The sequence below is a fragment of the Ascidiella aspersa genome, chromosome 6 (genome assembly GCF_963924565.1).
Source record: "Ascidiella aspersa chromosome 6, kaAscAspe10.2, whole genome shotgun sequence".
Classification (NCBI taxonomy): domain Eukaryota; kingdom Metazoa; phylum Chordata; class Ascidiacea; order Phlebobranchia; family Ascidiidae; genus Ascidiella; species Ascidiella aspersa.
This window is the reverse complement of record NC_139452.1, coordinates 10,296,814-10,316,329: the sequence shown is the minus strand read 5'-3', so window position 1 is coordinate 10,316,329 and position 19,516 is coordinate 10,296,814. Positions and strand designations below refer to the sequence as shown.

General features: G+C 34.8%; 4 protein-coding genes and 1 non-coding gene across 5 annotated transcripts; 1 reads left to right on the top strand and 4 right to left on the bottom strand.

The window, feature by feature from the left end:
• Positions 1–3,705: 3,705 nt before the first annotated feature.
• On the bottom strand, positions 3,706–8,157 carry LOC146139645 (uncharacterized). The gene is made up of 5 exons (XM_083391109.1): positions 7,980–8,157; positions 7,511–7,740; positions 7,154–7,369; positions 6,488–6,694; positions 3,706–5,894 (listed from the first exon to the last, which is right to left on the bottom strand). The coding sequence occupies exons 1-5, from the start codon at positions 8,044–8,046 to the stop codon at positions 5,709–5,711; spliced, it is 906 nt and encodes a 301-aa protein (XP_083247235.1). The 5' UTR covers positions 8,047–8,157; the 3' UTR covers positions 3,706–5,708.
• LOC146139644 (tubulin polyglutamylase complex subunit 1-like) lies at positions 8,115–9,724 on the bottom strand. Its single transcript, XM_083391110.1, has one exon. It carries the CDS (start codon positions 9,133–9,135, stop codon positions 8,353–8,355), a length of 783 nt encoding a protein of 260 aa, XP_083247236.1. The 5' UTR covers positions 9,136–9,724; the 3' UTR covers positions 8,115–8,352.
• Positions 9,725–9,881: 157 nt separating this feature from the next.
• On the top strand, positions 9,882–9,953 carry Trnag-ucc (transfer RNA glycine (anticodon UCC)). The gene has a single exon. It is a non-coding gene; the product is annotated as a tRNA-Gly (tRNA).
• A 2,430-nt stretch (positions 9,954–12,383) lies between these two features.
• On the bottom strand, positions 12,384–14,290 carry LOC146139642 (exosome complex component RRP41-like). The gene is made up of 6 exons (XM_083391430.1): positions 14,110–14,290; positions 13,960–14,013; positions 13,604–13,764; positions 13,275–13,383; positions 12,850–12,998; positions 12,384–12,589 (listed from the first exon to the last, which is right to left on the bottom strand). Exons 1-6 carry the CDS (start codon positions 14,248–14,250, stop codon positions 12,460–12,462), a joined length of 744 nt encoding a protein of 247 aa, XP_083247556.1. The 5' UTR covers positions 14,251–14,290; the 3' UTR covers positions 12,384–12,459.
• Positions 14,291–14,352: 62 nt separating this feature from the next.
• LOC146139641 (thioredoxin reductase-like selenoprotein T1b) lies at positions 14,353–15,388 on the bottom strand. Its single transcript, XM_083391431.1, has one exon. It carries the CDS (start codon positions 15,370–15,372, stop codon positions 14,752–14,754), a length of 621 nt encoding a protein of 206 aa, XP_083247557.1. The 5' UTR covers positions 15,373–15,388; the 3' UTR covers positions 14,353–14,751.
• Between the last annotated feature and the right edge of the window lie 4,128 nt (positions 15,389–19,516).

Sequence of the window (19,516 nt, the reverse complement as noted above, 5' to 3'; positions counted from 1 at the left end):
AGCTTGTCCGTAATTTGCCGGATACATTTGGTTCGTACTTTCCTGCTGTCCGACCCCAAATTCCTCATTAAAGCGTCTGCTTGGCGACATGGCTTGTCGAAGTGAATGGCCTGGTGTAGAAGCTAACACATACATTTAGTAAGTAAATTATTATTAGGAAATGTGAATAAAAATATAGGCTTGAATTTTACCTTTTCGGGGTCCTTTAGCATCGGCCACCATTTTCCGGGCTTCTTCAAGATATTGTGAGACCTTGGTTCCTGCCGAAGAACGCTTTTCATCAAGGATTTTGCGATTTGCTCGGTCTTCCATTTTATGATGTTTCTTTGCTTCGTAGGAGATACCTACAAAAAACTCAAGTTACAACTACACTTGTACTGATTTCGCAAATACACAAAACAAACGACTTGGTAAATAAACAAGCACAGGTGGTATAGAAATTATTGTTGATAGATTAAACGAAACTACAGATTTCAATTGAAGAGAAAGTGTAAATATTTTAGGCTATACTTAGCTCTGGGCGAGAACAGCTTTATGACAAACAGACAGCAAGACAAGACAAAACACAAACACACAGATATGACGAAAGACTTTGAAATTGCGGACATGGTTGATATTGGTTGACCACCAGCCATAAACCAGAAACCAAATCAACAGATAACGAGAATAATAGTTCCTGACAAAAACAAGTACGTTAAAAAAATGCTTCAAAATTACCAAAAATAACATATTGTGTCGAATACCTATATTTCAAGGAACTATTGTTGGCGGAATAAAACAAAAATATTATTGCAAATAATAATTTATTTGGTTTGGTTTGTGAAAAACTTGTGCTTACCTCCTGATTTAGGAATTAGTTCAAGGGTTCTCTTTGCTTTCGGCGCCTTCTCGCGTTTTCTTACTGTTTTTTCGTCAAAAGATGTTCTGACACCGCTTCGGACTTGGTTCTTCTGAAAAGCCAGAAGCAATATTTTGGTTTGTTATAAATTAACATCTGAAGAAATTTGTATTATGTGAAAAACTCTGTCATGTTTTATATCTAAAACTTAAATTCTAAAATAACACATTATTCAAAAAGTCTTTTTACGGAATCGTTCTTAAAACATAAATAGTAAATAAAGATTAGCACGGCGTACACGCTACAATGGTGATATCTTTAGAAAATTAAGGTAAACCCTGGTTTATGTATCGTACTGATAATTTTCCGTACTAAACGCTATATATCTAGTAAAAAAATATTTTAGACGAGTAATAACTAGGGCGATTATTTTTCGACCATAAAATTGAGAAATTTTGAAAATAATTTTTGACTAAATTTTGACCTATAAGATATATATTGACTTAAACAACATATTGTTTTTGAAGTAGTACATTAGTGTCTTGGCATAGTTAATCACACGTTTTTGATGCTTTGCTGACTACTACCGGTCGAACACAAATCAGTTATATTTCGGGTTTATGCAAAACTCATGAATATGCTTAGTTAATATTTTTGTCATTTCAAAAAGATAAACCGCTACAAAGGAAAACAAGACGCTCGTTATTAGAAAATGCTGTGTAAATAGTTGAAATACAACGTAAAAATAATTAATACCCAAAACCTAGTATATTATTGGAATAGGAAATGGGTTAAATTGCATCACAAGAAAAAAAACACAGCAAATATTTTTCAATACATTGCTCAAAATCTGAGACACACAACTGTCAAGAAAAAACGATGAAGCAAAAACGAAGTTCGAACTGAACTTAATGCGTAAACCAGGCCTGCGTGGTTAATTCTGCTGGTTCGCGTAGCCTATATCGTATATTACTTTTTAGTGAAGATTTAAAACGCTTAAAAAGTCATTGAATTTATTTCAAAACTAATTTTTTTCAGATAGACAATTTTAAAAAGCTGAATATATATTTTTTTTAATTTTATAAGCGATTTATATGTATTTTTAATCGATCTTTGTTTGAAATAATTTTGACAAATTTTGACCTAACGTGACGTGCAAATTTTGACGATTTTTGTCAAGCCAAAAAATAATCGCCCTAGTAATAACGAACATCTATTTTAAAACCTCTGCAATATCATACTTTTAATAGTGTTTTGAAATTAAATCGAAAATAAGACTATGTGCAACATTTAATCTTATTGGTAAGCTTAAATGATACGACAGTGTGGCAGTTTTTAACTGAAGATACCAAGCAACAATATTTAGTAATTTATGCAGACCAAACTACATTAATTGTTACGTCACATTGTCAAAATTGCATTTTTAAAAGTCAGATCAGAAAACTGGTTGAAATAAAGTCACGTGATAGGCTACCTGAACATTGCCATGGAAACAAAGGTAAACCAAGTTTTTCCAAAAAAATGGAAAATTATTTTACTAAAGGAATTATTTGAATTTTACATAAGATAAGATTCCACTTACAAAGTTTACTATTTTGACAGAATGCCAAAGGAATTCGTTTTCACAATTGGTTAAAAGGCGTTTAGGCCTAATAGACAGTTTTATAATATTTACTTCTAAACTTGTTCCAAAGCAAACAACAATTAAGCTGACCTACCTCAGTCAGAGAACCACTTGTTTGGTCAGACTTCTTCTTAGTGGCTTGTATGTTTTCTCTCTTCTTGTGGTCCGGGTTGTTGAGGGCATTCTCTCCGCCCCTGAAATAGCTTTCTTTACGTGGTTTTTCGCTGCCATACTTACCATAGATGTTCTTCTTTTGTTGATAAATAAAACTTTCACCGCGCGGAATACTCATTCTCTATCCAACCAAATGGCAGAGAATTCGATTCAGCTCGATAAATAATAAACTAAAGCACTTTTGAACAGATAAATATCGCTTTTTTCAACACTTTTCAAAAACACGTCCTTTCTCTACCAACTCAATAATCTCAATTTTAATAACAAAATTTTTCCTAACTTGCAAACATAAAATGTAAAAGGCATGGTGACGCAACAATCGTGATTGTAGGTGAAATTAAATTTTGTTAAGAATTGAAAAAAAATTAGCAAATTCATTTACACAATAGTATTGGGAAGGGATGGGAAAACTTTTTATTGCGTGAGTCACAAACGAGACCTTGAGTCGTAAAATAAACTGCATGCTAATTTTAATGCGAACTTAGTGCTGCATGTTTCCTACAAAAATATTTCTTTTGACACATTTGTTTTTCGAAACACTGAAAATCTTAAAACGTCAACCTTTGTTTTTTAATTATTCTTCCCGTGGTTCTGCACATATATTTCCTTTAAAAATCTTAAAAAGCTAAAGGAGGATTGTGTAGTGGGTTTAGGGTGGTGCCTAATGTTTAGGGGACTATCATAAGGTCCCCTGGGACTCAGAGGTTGCTAACAACGACACACGCTACTTTAGGTCCCAAGTTTATTAGCACCCAAAAGCTGAATCATGTATAAATTGTTTAGAACTCAATCCGTCTCCGATTAGACTTTGATCGTACTGGTTAAAATAATGTAAATAGAAGTGTTTATCTGCGTGTGTGGACAACATCAATTGAGTCAGTTTAAGTAATTTTAACAGGGAAATTTTTGGAAACCTCGCGATTTTTTTAAAGGGTTACAAAAACAGTCAAGAGAAACGTAGATACCTATCGCGTATGGTGCGAAACTTAGATACCTATCGCGTAGCCTACGGTGGACCTACACAGAATTGACCACTCTCGTTAAATAAATGTGAAACTTTTTAGGGGTGGATATGTTTGTATTTGAAGTTAACGGCATCAATGCGAAAGACATTCACAGTTGCCAGTTAAGATGATATGAGAAAAAAGCCACATTTGCAAATATCGCACTATAGAAGAAATCATTGGTCGTGAATTATTTGCAACAAGACAATCAAACAAAGATTTGTTTGAATTTACACAGATAAATTAAAACAAATCTGCGTCAAGCAATACGTTTTCTACTGGGCTACTGCAGGAAGCAAAAGCGAAAGATGTTAAACCACAAAACGTGCAAGAAACGATTCAATAAAGAAGACACAACTTAAAAAAACTACTTTCAAAGGACAGGATGCTTGGTCAAAGAAAAACATTACTGGAGTGTATTTAAGTGCTATGCCTGTTTGCTTGTTCTGATTGGGCACTTGGGATTATTGAAGAGATACAGGCCTAAATTGTTATTTATGGACGAAGAGGTTGGAGCGCCATTACGAGTATAGATTTGGTGTAATATATTGAAACATATGCGCTACTATATTATCTAGCATCCGATGTAACCAGGTCACTACAGATGAGCACGTAAAAGCCCTTTGTTTCACTTCACTTAAAAAAGTTTATTTTAAAAGAAAAAAATCCATCATTATTATGAGCGTTGGGCAATTTGTATTCAATTATCCCTACGAACCTATTGTGTGGGTTGTAAGGTCAGACCCAGTTGGTGTAATAAAGACGACGTTATACAAATAAAAATAAGGGTTTGTGGTACAAATCATACCACAGGTAACATTTGTTTTGTGTTAAGTAGTAAACGTATTACAAAATCATTTTTATTTTTATAAGGTTGAATGTAATCTTCGTCAGAAGAATTTCAGACAACGTGTGAATACACTTTTACTCAAATATTTTAGAATTTTTTGCTCGCTCCGAAACAAACAAAACGCTTTTCGACACTAAGACAAAAAAACAAAATTATTCTCACAGTTTCAACGTTTGTAAGCACCAACTGGCAAACATAAATGTTCAATGTTAAAACAGGCAACGGTCGTAATGTTAAGGTTAGTGACGAAACTGCTACAACAAATGCCCATTAGCAGAGCATATTTAAAAAAAAAGATAGTTTTATTTTAATCGGCCATGATTTGATTGGCGCCATGAATTTAATAAGGGTGTTTGTAAAATAAACTTTTTTTTCACTTGCCGTTTAAAAATCACGCAGAAGTTTTGCGGGCAACGGATTAATGCTGTTTCAAAACGCAACTGTGTAGAATTACCTTGTACCTTGGGGAAAGTTTTGCACCGTTTTATGTAAAAGCTTTTTGATATTTAAATACAATTATTTGATTAACAAAGAAAAACTGCAATACTAATACAATTGGGGCGTATTATGCTACAATACATGTACTGTACTACTTTCTTGAACAAAAACAAACAAAAAATATTGTTCGTGATAGAATCTCAGTATTATATCGCTTGTTCTTAACAAAATGTTCAATTAATATTATGAACATGGGCGCCACTTCCATCTAATCCTTTAAGGTCTGGTATTGTTTGCAAAACATACTTTATCGCCTTCAGTGGTAAATACTTATGGCCAGAACTATTAAGCAGCACTGAAAAAAGTGTCATCTATTAGTGTTGTTTGGAACTAAATTCTGAATGAACGCAAAATTTGTTCAATTTTGGTCACACAAATTCTACGTTAATATTTCCCTAAGGTTTTTTTTAGTTTGCGTTCGCAGAGCAGCCCAAACTGAAACAGCCTGTACCAGACGTAGGCGGACATGCAGCGAAACAGAATATTTTAAAGATCGAGAGAAAAACAAAGTAAAGGTCGCGCATAGGATATAAGATTGTAATCGAAGTCGACGGGCCGGCAAAAAGGGATACACCCGGGCCCAATTGAAAGCTATAGGTTTAACAGGGGCTGTAGCGTACACAGCTCTAGATGGACAAGTACAGCAGAAAGCGGCGTGAAATAAGTGGTTGTGAATACTTCAGGGTCAAAAACAATTCGTTGTAAATGAGCGCGCGCAGCTTACTTGCGCCGCCAAACGGTCACGTGCGACATGGTCCACTGGTGTTTTCGCGCGGTTTCGCGCATCATAAAGGGAAGGTCGCTGCTGTCAACGAGGTCAAAGTGCGGACCGAGAACTTGCTGCATCGTTGCCACAGCACGAACTTCTTTGCCGTCTTTGTCCACGAAGCCTCCGAGCCACTTACTCTGTGCGAAAATTTTCAAAAAAAGGTTTTACACCGACGCCCAAGGTGCCATAACGCGTGCGCCGTGCGTGGAGATAGGTAATCACGAAGTTTAAAAATTCAGGCGTCCTTATTCTCGAAACTAACTAAATATATAAACGTATAAAAACTTCACTTCAAACTGAGTTTCTCGTGTTTTGTCCTGACATTATTTACCTTTGATTTGTGATTTTTCATTATTTTTTCTTTAAAATCTCATGATCCTTGCTAAAAAGCCCATTAAAACAACATTAAACATTTTACAATATTTTAAAAGTTCTTCGATAAAAAGGAAACAAAACGGGCGGGAAGTCAATAAACTCGTTTACTAAATAAAGGAAATGACGGTTCCCATATCCTGTCTTTTTTATATAAAACATAACATAGACTGTTAAACTATTGTAGCACGACTGCAAAAACAGTATCACATAAGATTGGAGGCACTTTTACCCACAAAATATTTTACTAGTAAAAATTTTCATCTAAATATCTAACAAAAATTCCAATCTAAATACTTATTTTATAATGTTTTATTCCTGCATTAAACAACTTTTACAAATGATAGATAATACCTACTTTTGGGGTATAGGCTTCAAGAAATGTATACGGACTGGTTATGACACAAATACCGCCAGGTGCCACCAAGTTTGCGAGACGCAACAAAAAGTCGGAAGGTCTTGGTAATCTGCAAATTAGATTAGCTGCTAAAATGCACCCAAACTGACCGAGGTTTAACGGAAGATTGCATGCATCACCAGTCTGAAAATGACACCGACTCCGATCCTGTATTTAAAAAAACAGAAGACAAACTAATATTACCTGCCATGCGCACATAGATTTAGTTTAAGTTGAGTTTACTTATAAAAGTATTTACTTTAAAATAAAGAATGTAAAGATAATGGCTTAGCAAAGATGTGTTGAAAAAGAAAATCCACTAAACACTATATACCAGTGGTAGGCTAAGTGCAGTTCACAACAGGGGTCTCCAAAATGTTTCTGAGGCTCATTTTACTGACAATTGTTTACCAAATTTAAAGAAATAAGACACCATCATGCCACATGGCAAAAAAAGTATGGTGTTGTGTTAATCGGGTGACTGTAATGTAACATAGAACGCTATGCAGCTATTTATTAAACTATTCAATTTAAAATGAGGCCCCCAATATGAGAAGCTTGCCCACCCTTGCTGTATACTAATTCAATAATGTTATTACCATTTAACTAAATGAATTTTGTTCTCACCAACTCAGTTGGAACTAGGGCTTCATGCTTGGTTGTCAGATCACCTTCCACTGGAACCTCGTAACCAAGACGGCCAGTCTGTTTTAAAACTTCACAGGTCTTGACGAAACCCTGGCTGTAGTCGATGCCTATAACCTCAGAAAAACCCCTTGAAAGCTCAAATGAAGCTCTGCCAACCGCACAACCAATGTCAAGTGCTCGATTTGGTATTGAAGGCTAGAAAGAGTCCATTATGATCAGCTGATACCAAATAATTTACCCTACAAACTATTACAGTATTTTGAAAAATAAATCTTAACATCTCAAACTTAACTTATTTTATGTCAGGTGGAATATTTATATGATATATAAACTTACATTGGGTGTATACTGCCCTATGCATATGTCAGCAGTTGCTTTGGGAAAATCAAAGCCTTCTTTGGGCACATCATATAAACAGTTTACTTCACGACCCCCATAATTGAATGCTAAATATTGATTAAGCAGAGCAACAGACTCGTAAGGATTGTCGGTTTCCCCTTTTGTCTTCGGCTGCAGGTAGTTTTTTAGTTTGTCTTTGGAAAATTTGTAAAGAACGATGGCACCACCTAAAACACAAATGTATTTAAATATTAAAAAATCATTTTGTTGCAATAAAAACACAGCATAGTTAGTTGAACATTAGTGATAATACTCTTAGACATTATTTTAGCAATACAGGCACAGATATTAGGCAATAGTCCACAGCCTTATGCTGATACCGTATGTACATGCTACAAGTATATGTTAAATATGATTTAAATAAAAAATTAGGCAAATCACAAATTGTAATTTTGTTTTCTTATACCTGTGAGGATAACACCACCTACTGCATGCTTCCAAGACAATGAACAATGACAATCATATAGAGGCATGGTAACTTAAAAAACTATTTATAAATTTACAATTATTAATAAATATTTATAAAACTTAGGAAAACAGCCTAATATAGGTGATACAAAACATTCAAGTTAAAAAACATTTGACACACCATTTTTATGTAATCCTGTACAAAAAATCAAATGTATCAATTTAACATACTACATATTTTACAACAATCTAAAAAATAAAAATATGTAATAATCTAATAAAAAACACAGTGCAATTTCAGAAATCGAATAACAGCTCAGGTAACAAGTAGTTGGACAAGTACCAAATAATTGGCTAAAAATTTGTTGTTTTTATTTTAGAAACTTCACTTTGTCTAAAAATACAAATATCATTTCTTTTTGAAAATCACTGTCACTCATAGTTGATCTTTCCGCTTTTGTGCTTTTCTTAGACACAAAATTAGCTGCTATTCTATCTGGGCGAATATTGTAGGCAGCTTCTAACATTGATGTTGGGTTTTCAACGGTTGGATTTGTGTCAAGAGCTGTTTTTAGAGATGAAACAGCTATTTCACAGAGTGACTTGTCCGTTACTTTACTTGCCTGCTTACCGCAGAGGGTCAAAAATATACTCTTGCAAAGCTTAAGAAAGTCAACATAAACATAGCATATTGTTATGCTGTATCTAAAAATATTGAATGGTACCAGTTCACTCCCTCTGCACCTAATACGCTTAAGCAGCAAATCTTGTAAGTCCTTCGGAATGGAAGTAAGGATTGCTAAAAGGATGTCCTCAAATACAGTTCCTATCAGACCAGGTCTATTTAAAGATGCTTTTTTGGAACTTGGATTTTTTGCCACGCTTGCTGCGTCATAAGCAATCATTAAGTTAGTCTGGAAAGACTGGTGAGAATAATGACTTAGTTGCAGAGTTCTCATCACCATAGTTACTTTGTCACTTTTATCATTGGCAGATAAGGATTCAAAGTAATCTGCAAGGAATACCATAGGCTCATCTGGCTTGTTTTCAATTAGTTTTAGAATTGCATCTTGCATTTGCGATGTGACATCACTCTTATCAAGAAAGTCCTTTAGATTTTTTTCATCTTGCATTTCTTTTTTGCGATCTGACATGATGGGCAAACAGCAAGTAACGGTTACTCAAACAATATATTAAGAAAATTGTACTCAAAATATTTTGCACTTAGTTGGTGGCTTGGTGCTAAACAAAATATTTCTATGTTTTAAGTTAATTAAAATACTCGATAAAAACAGGTAAGAAAAACATACTTAGGCATATTTTGCCAAGTTTGTAATGAGAATATACATTTTCATATAAATATGTCTATACAGTTAAAAAAAAATTAAAACAAAAAATAATACATTCCCTGTTCAGTAATTAATGATTAAGTTTAATGTGGTTTAGTAAACATAAATGAACAGTATAGCTATATTTCTGGTATTTGGCAGTGTCATTCTAGTCTCTACAACAGTAATTGTTTTTCAATTGTATCACGATTTAATGATTATATTTACTTCTACGATAATTACAACTCATAAAGACCTTTAAAGTTAAACAAAACATCGCTTCAACATTATTGTGAATAATTTTACGCTATTTAAAAGATAAATCCAGTTTTACACCTTAAATTCCTGATAAAAAAAATACTGATGGTTACCGTGGAGTAGTAATAAAACTAGCAAATCTTGCAAAAAGTTTGAACTATAAATAAATTCAAACTTCGCAGCACCACCAACATGCTACGGAGAGCAGCTGAGTCATTTTCAAATCACGGAAAAATTTACATTACAACGGACTTGCATTTGTGGGGACAGACGAGGAAATCATTATATATATATTTCGAGGGATCTGATCGTAAGCGTCGATGGTGTAACGGTTAGCATTGGTGCCTTCCAAGCACTAGTTCCGGGTTCGACTCCCGGTCGACGCACTTTTTCCTTCACAAAATCACACCTATAAAAAGTTTTTTTGTTGAACTGAAATAGTTCCCACACGCCTTTGCACCACAAAATACCCATAAAATACGCCAAACAGAAATGTGGTATTTTGTTAAGGCTACCGTGTGTGTATTTACTGTGCTCAATTGAGGGTTGAAAGAAGAATAACTTTCTGCGCTGGTCTATTACCACTTTTGTTTTTTTTACCGGAATGCATAAATTATTTTAGAAATGACGTAAAGTTTTACGTCACAAAGGGGCGTCTAAAACAAAACTAATGAAACCTGAGATTATTGTTCGATGACGTGAATAATTACACTGGTCAACAACAGCAAATTTTAAACGGAGATGTGATAGATTGATTCTTGATGTGTTTTTGCTGATTCTGAAAATAACCTCAGTTTTTTTCTAGCACTTCAGGTTTTTGAACTATTCTCATTTTAATTTGTTTAATGTATTGCCGTACTATTAATATAGGCAAATTGCCCAATTTGACATAATCCAACTATAATGTGACTCACACACAATTCTAACTGTTTATTTACTGATAACTCTTATCCAAACAATATAGGAAAGATCTTTTATCAACGATTTTTGTAATTAAGGAGTTAATTTTCAGATTAAAAACAACATCCGAGCTGAGTAAACATGTTGTTTAACAAAGTTTTCGTAGCACTACAGAAGAAAAAATCAAAATGAATAAATGTGCTGTAATGCTAGATTTTAGTCAGTAATGGTGTTACATATCTTCTTCAAATTTGAGTGACCAACGACAAGCAATGAATCACTTCAGATATCATTAAGTTGGACAATTTTACTTACGCTTTTAGATTTAGCAAGGAGGCCTATACCACATAATTCCCCGATGCGTGTTTTACTTGCTCCTCATGAAAGTTTTGAATTCTCCCTGGTAAAGTTTAACATTGAATAGAGTTATTATTTAAGCAAAACGAAAGTTCAAAACCACTTCTGTTTTTCAGACAGAAACAGCCTTACTGAAAAAAGTCAAAGCTGCTTGTATTAGGATTAAAATAAACGAACTTGGTTGAGATTGATGTGGTAATAAGACATAACGGAAATAAAACTGAGACAACTTACAGTAGATGGTCCTTTTGCTACAACAGCCGTGATACCAACTGCATTACTAGGAGATTATAATAAACCTATAAGAGCAATAAGTCGCTGATATCACAAATGTTATAGCCTATTAATTTTTATTTGCTCGGGGAATGGAGTTCTATGTTTAGCATGTCTCTACAAACATTTTCACTACGAATTAAGCTAAGCAAAACGAAAGGAATCTTCTGGAACAAAATATTAGTAAAATTTCAAAGGATGCAAATTGTAAAAAGGTGGAATTACTCGCTTGGCTGGCATTTAGCGACTGTGTGCTAATTTTTTTAGAAAATGCAAATTGCGTTATTTTTCCAAGGATTTTAGAAGGGAGTAATAGTTCAAAATTTATAAAAGTTCTATGGTGATGACTTTATATATGTGTATAAAAAAGTTTTATGTCAGACGTTTTTACGGGCCATGTATAACAGTTGTACGTTGTTTTTAATGCGTTTTTTCGGAAAATTTAAATTTGACGATATTTAAAAAATGTTATGTGCTAGAGAAAAATCTATAGGTATATTTAAAATCAGCGCGAAAAATACATCCAAGATGAACAAAAGGGGTTGTTTGCTAAAAAGGTTGTTTTCGAAGTGATTTATATCTTAATGATTAGGAGAATGCTGCCCTTAAATTGCTTCGTACCCGGATATATAGAATAGGCTACCACTCGAGTGCTACAACGTCATAACACAGCGGGAACTGGTTGAACTCTTTGATCTCAATTCGTCAAAGGCTTGAGCCACGGGTCATTTTTAAGCGTTGAGTTTTACGCGTTTGACCAGTGTTGGGTTGCATGAGCCACCTAAAAGCTGCTGATTCACGCTATTGCCGAGAATAACGTCATTAGTTGTACACAAAACAATAATGAAACTATACATAACGTTTTTTTTACTTTCAGGTTTGCCTTGATTCAGATTTTGAAGCGTTCGGCGAAAGCTGATCTCACACAAATCCGTGTAAATAATTGTCATGTTGGAAGTGAATACCGATGTAGCCACTCTGTACCTCTGTCTTGCGTTAGCCTTATCTACCAAACGATATTTCTGTTATATTCAATTTATCGCCTTCTTCTCATGTCTGCTTATATGCTCTGTGTCAACTGTCTTCGTTAGAGACCATCCCGTCTCGCCAGACCAGAATAGCTTTTCTCTGGTTCCCCTCTCATCGTTACCTTCTGTTACGGAATAAACTAAGCAAGCTCACAGTACAATTTGTACTAGGCAATACATATAAGATGCCCTACGGCCCACACCGGCATTATAACCTGAACAGAATTCAAACGAATTATATAAATCATAAAAAGAAACTGCTCTGGGAGTCAGCGATTTATTAAAAAAAACGTAAGGCTAGGCAGTGAAAGGTTGCCGACAACAATACAAATTGCTAAGAATGCGTTAAGTTTGTGACGGTGTCTTCAACATGGCCGCGAACAGTCTGCTCCATGACTGCAAACATGTCTTTACATCCCGAAACAACTGCATCCAAGAGCTTTCCGATGTCATCCTCGTGGACCCTTTGTACAGTTAATAGAACAGTACATGACTTAACTTCAGACAAGCAAAAACGTTCTACATTTAACAATCAGTATAGTTAATTAAATGGAAGACTAAAGACTACTTCGAGTTTTTTTTTCACTTAATAAAAATAATTTAAGGTCCTGAATGATGCAGAAACACCAATTTTACACAAAAAGACAAAACTTATGAGAACAACACGAGTTAGAAACAGAGATAATTTTATGGTTAACTTTCTTTACCAAACCACACAACTTACCTTCCGTTTAGTTCCGAATAAACAATTTTGTCTAATTTAGGCATAACTGCAGCAGAGAATTCAGCACATCGAGATGCTTCCTCAACATGGTTGATATCAATTAGCGTTGTTCCTTTAGCGAGGCTGGCAGAGCATGCACATACATAGTCCTGCGTCATACCAGAGTAATTTAGTGTGATCTGCTGGTTTAACAACTAGGGATAAAATCATTAAAGTAACAGAGGAAGTCTAAAATGAAAATCAACAGCAAAACTTAAAAACGAAAATCATAAATATATAACCAACAACTGTTTATAATATGGTAATGTTGATTAAAACTGAACTATTTTGCTTGAAGATATGTAATAGTTGATATATATTTCCTATTCGCCCATAAATAGTTTCGTACCTATTTAAATACACAGGATTTTATAAATATAATTCACCCGCAAAGCTATTCCAGCATCAATAACAGCGAGGGTAGCAGCATTAACACAAGCACAATAGTTACTGCCATCAGACTGCAGAATTTGAAGAAATATGTCTATTTGTGACCTGCAGAAAACATTTCGTAAACGCAAAAACAGTAAAACACTCGTGTATAATTTGTCTTTAATAATGAATGTGTATAAGCGTCTTAAATGTGTAAATTTTGCCATCTACCAATCCAAAAAAATTGTGGGCAACTTAATTTACAGTAAGGAAAATACGTTTCTCATGCTTACTCACCAATTATATATATTAATCTACTGATCAAAAGTAGAACAAAATTCACCTAGGGTAAAGTGTGGTATGGATGCAAGCCTCAAAAGTTTGCTTAATGTGAGCAGCGAGATCTAAACTTCTGCGATCTCCACGTGGACGATGCTTTCTTTCTGCTGAGCTGAATGATGCTTGGCTGTACTCAACATTGATCAAACACTTATCGTGGCTGACCTAACACAGTAAGTATGTCAGTCTCTGCAAAAGCTTGTTCAACTAAAGAACAACAACTTTCCACCTCTTTTTGAAGGCTTGATAAAACATTTGAAGATTTTTTTTAGAAAATTTTGACATAGAAGTGTTACAAATAATTATGCCTGGTAAGTTGCCTTTTGGTTTAAAGGAGTATGTTAAGTTACAGAAACTTACTTTGCTTTTAAAGTTGAACGAAGGTTCATGTGGACCATAAATTGCAGCTAACACCTGTAAATGAAAACATCTGAAGATAGAAAAAAGTCCTTACTGAACTAACAAATTGAAAAATTAAGTATTTGTATTTTTGTACTGATACAGTTTTACCTTTGTATTTCCTTGCTCTACATATGAAGAGCCATCTGCTTGGGTGAAAACACCTAGTTTGCAACGGATTTGACGCAATTCATTTGGCTTTCTGCCATCGATTCGAAATCCTTGATCGGAAATCAACTCCAACCCAGCCATTTTAAAAATCTAAATGTCCTAAATCTTAAATTACCAATCGTAGTTCCAATTTTTACTGTTTTCAAAATACAATCCTAATTGTTTATTGAAACACAAACCACATTGATCCATAAAACCCTTTATTACTACAATCTGTTACACAAATAGCAAAATGGTAAAAGCAAGTATGGCCATTTACTACCCAAATGGACAAATTCAAACATTATCTGGCATAAGCCTTTAGAAAAATGTTATCATAATCTTGCATAAACTTTTTTTACTAAGATAATAACAGAAAAAGAACATTGAAATATCTGAACAACTTATACCGCAACCAACAATACGAAAATAGCAAAATGAAATAACAATACAGGACATTTACGGTGTAATGGCAACATCTCATCTTATGTAAAGGAAGTTAAATTAAAGTAATAAAAATTAGGTTTTTAGAATGCTGTTGGTAAATCATGTTTAAAAAAATCAAATATAACATGATGCATCTAAAACCAACACATTGTTTATTTATTGCACAGTAAACTGTTCAGTGTTTCCCACTCCAGCACCACCACTAATATGCGAGTCGATAATTTGCATCAGCTCATCTACTCTTGGAACTCTGCCAGATTGCAATTTGGACCAGATGGTTACATCGTTTAGCATGATTTCAAATGCTCCAGTTGAGGTCAGCTGGGTTTCGATTGCATTAGTTATGAAGAAGAGCATGAAACACGAATAAAGAAGGTTCTCCCTTGCCCAAATGTATATTGCAGGAGTTTCCACACCAACGCGCTCAAAGGGATTAACACCAGTCAAAATACAGCCAATGAGAATAAACTTAACTAAAGAAAGAAGTGATGCAATAGCTTGGTTGATCTTCGGGGGAGGGTAGTTGTCCCCGTTGATCTGTACCCCTGAGTAACGCTGATTGATTATCTGAGCGTATTCCTCAAAGGCACGTTTGTAACCTCATGATTGACAAATGAGGAACTTCACCACTGGAACGGTGAACTGGTTCTTGAGTTTGGGAACTGATGATTCATCGGCATCAGAATTTGCTTGCACTTCTGTGTTACGATTAAAATCGTTCCATGTCAGCGCTACCACAAGTAGGCCAACCACAGCTACCATGCTGTAGTTTGCCATGTTTACATAGATTTTCTTTAACTGTTTAAATAGAAAGCAAAGAATATATAAATATTGCGACTTTCTTGGTTACAGTATTTTCTTTAATCTGAACAAAGTTATATATAAAAGCAAGAGGCTAATATCTAACTTAGAATTTAGCACAACGTTACATGCTCACTAATTCTACATACGAGAGTGACAAGTTTAGATAAAGGCCTGTAGCTACGGGGCACATTTATAGTGCTTGCTTTTGATGCATCCTTGCAGTGAAGCATCAGTGTTTTTTCGGACAACCAACTACTTTGCATCTCGCGACCTTTGTCTAATAATTAAGTGTCAATCAAGCTTTATTGGGCGGGCGACTAAAGTGCAATGCCAGGTGCAAAGTTTGTAATTTCCTTAATTGTTTTACGTTGCAAAAGTAACATTCCCTCGTTTAACATGCTGGCTTCACAGTTAAAATTAAGGTCAACTTCAGGCCAATATTCAGAAAAGTTATACACAGCGTATTTGTCAAGTATTGTTTATGGCAATAGTAATGTTGTATTTTTTTTGCGGTACGTTTTATTTGACTGCTTAACAGATCACATTCAAAAATATTAGAACTGACGCCCAACAATGTTTTAAAAAAACAGGACCAGGATTTCTAAAGACCAAAAAATCGTTCATCAAACATTCTTTGGGTTAGGGTATGGGTTAGCGTTTTTCTCCAAAATATACTACTGTGCTCTAAGGTAAATATTTTGCCGTAGTGCACCTTCGAATAAGAACTGTTGCACATATAACAAGCGTTTTGGTTTTGAGTCTTGTTGCTGGTCACACAGATTTTTTCATTGGCGCTTAGTTCACTTTGGTATGTAGAAAGTTACGCTATATTTTGCCGTAGGTCACCTTCGAATAACAACTGTTAGCAGCACATTTTGTGCACGAACCATGCACATATCGCAAGCGTTTTTGGTTATTATATTTATTATTAATAACAACACTTGACCAAACCTCACCCAAACGCTAACCTGCACCCTAATCCAAACAATGTGCGATGCGATATGGGATATTTGAAGACCGTTTTTTGGGGGTTCATTTCTATGTACATAACTGAAGGAGCGCCTTTTCATCTGTATACAATATCAAGACAAGATAAATCACATCAAATTCTGCCATACTTTACAGGACACTGGTCTAAAATCCGTCCACATTTACTTAGCATATGGGGTCCAGATAGGAACTTTTGGATTATAAGGGGACAATTTTGCAGCTTGAAATTGCGCGGCTGTAATAACTTTTCTGCCTAGATTTGTGCGGGTGTAATAACATTATTTGTAAATTTCACACAGCTAAAAATGAAGTACTATACTGAAAACCATTATTTGCGCATTCGAGCGATTTTTCGTGGCTGACTGCATTTAACGTTGATTTTACACAAAATGTGCGGATATGACCGCGGCTGAGCGGTCTTACTTTCCAACCTGGTGTGGGGTTAGGTGGGTCAAGTATTATTGTTATATTTATTCTCTCATAATTATTCAAGACTTTCAATTTGAAATCTGACAGCACGTATCTGACAGTAAAAAAAATATGAACTTTAAAGTATAGTAACCTATCCATTTTCCATATGTACTAAATCGTTTTGTGATTTTGCAGATCCGGTTTCAGTAGTGCGACTTTCGAAGTTTGGTAAAAAGGTGAGCCGGGAAAATAGCCTCTTCCTATTTATAAATTCTTGCTATGTGAACACAAAGGGCTTAAATTCATTTGCTTGACATCACAAGTGTAATTTATTGCTTTGATGAAGGAGTTGTATGTTTTATCTAAAAGAGGAACAGATCTTTAGCAACTGGTTAACTAAATAAAATCGAAATGTGAATAATGAACACTAAGTTTGTCTTAACGATCTTTATAACAAAAACATTAACAGGCAACACAAAAAATTCGGCGCTCTTTTACTTATGTACGTGAAAAGTTATGCTAAAAACAAAACAATACCGCATACCACAACGCATATTGTTTGGGTTAGGACCGTTAGGGTGCAGGTTAGCGTTTGGGTGAGGTGAGGGTGGGTCAAGTAATATTATGTTTATTATTAATAATAACTTGACCCGCCCTCAACCAAACGCTAACCCGCACCCTAACCCAAACAATATGCGTTGTGGTATGCGGCATTTGAAGAAAGTTTTTTTTTTATTAATTTTCACGTACGTAAGTAAAAGAGCGCCAAAAATTCGCTGTGTTTCAATTTTTCCTGAAAAGAATAATGCGGCGCTGGTCTAGAATCCTAACACTATAACAATACTTGACCCACCCACATTCCCACATCCAAACGCTAACTTGCAACCTAACCCAAATATTGTGCGTTGATTTAAGAATTATAGCAGGATTCTAAACCAACGCCACTACGATTTGCTAATTGAACAGAATATTTATTGGTGAAAGAGCTGAATCACGAAAAAACACTTCACAACGATTCATTGCTAAAATTTATGCGAACAACGCATTGGTAAAGGAGAATTTTGATCTTTTTATAACAAACAGTTGAATACTTTTAACAATCTTGTAAAATGACTCAAGTTAGTGCTCACGTGGAATATCTATATCAGTTTGGATTTTAAACGGTGTCGTAGATGAATAAAATTACAAAGCAATCATAAAAGAATTATAAAGAGGGTTTTGTTATTTGTTAATATTATCCTCAACCTAGTTTTATAATCCAACGTAAGGAACACGGAGACGTTAAATATCGCCTGTAACATGCCTCTGCTTTTAAAGAGATGACAAAAGCCCAAGTCACAAAAGACAACGCAGACAACTCATAGAACAATAAACACAATATAACAGAAATTATGATGATGACTCTTGGTATTTGGACTGTAAGTTGATTGCCATTCTGTTGTTATTCCAGGGTGTTCCAAACCCAGGCCCGCGGGCCACATGTGGCTCGCGTCACCATTCTTCGTGGCCCGCGGAATACTGTTGAATTATTGTAATGCTTTACGTTATATGTCTAATCAAACAAATATAAGTTACGAACGAACTGCTAGCATGTTCGAATAGTTTGATTATAATTACGTTTTTACACTAATAATTTTTTTGCGAGTTACACTAATATATAACCGGGTTCCCATCGCTCAACAATATAGAGGGTGACAAGAAGGCACAATATTTGATATGTTGGACCGGCTTTGAGGAAAGGCGCATGTGCGTCCTATGGCACTTAATTACTAAAATGACTGTTTTGCAAACTTATATGTTATATTTGCGTTTAACTGCAACACGCAAATGTTTTACGTCTTTTTAATATGAACTTAACATAGAAAGTACAACTCAATTTAAATTACTTTTTTTGCCACTTTAAACTAATGAACGATCAAACATATCAAAGTTCTGCAAAGTTTATATACAGGTTTTATGAGTAACTGTCCCTGGTGCCCTGACTCTTTATAAGATGCAATTTTAGCCCAATCAATCTAGTTAAAACATTTTTTGCGCGAATGGAGTACTGGAGTTAGCGCGCACGATTTTAACGAGTCATTCCTAATGTTACTTTTCAACGAAATTTTGAGACGTCCTTTTTGAAGATATTATGCCCCGACCAAACGAAAATCGTTGATACACCCTGTCGCCGATACACGCATCTAGCCTACTATAAATATGTGGCCCGTGAAGAATATTGACAAAATATTGTGGCCCGCGATGCTGTCAACCTTGGAACACCCTTTGTTATTCAATACACACAGATACGTTTAATATAATGCCGTAACTAAGCTATTGGAACACGCATATTAAGAAAACGAAGTCGGATCAAGCTTAGCGTAAACCAGCATCAGTTTTAGCAAATCAGTTATCTCTTTACTTGTCCAATAGTGTAATCCGCAACTATTCTTGTAAATATATTTCACAACAATATTTCTTAATGATTTTAAATCATTTGTTAGGATTCGTAAAAAGTAAATTCAGTCAATAAACGTTTTCGCGACGTCTATGTTCTCCCATCCGGTATATTTACCCGTTATCTCACGAAAACAGAGAAAATAATGGTAATTTCATTAAAAGCGTTTGACACGTTATTAATCATCTCGTCAGTGGTTTAAATTTTTAGGTACCGGTAAGTTGTCAAAAATTGTACTTTAAAACCCTTTTTTTATTTAGCAGAACAAATGAACAGACT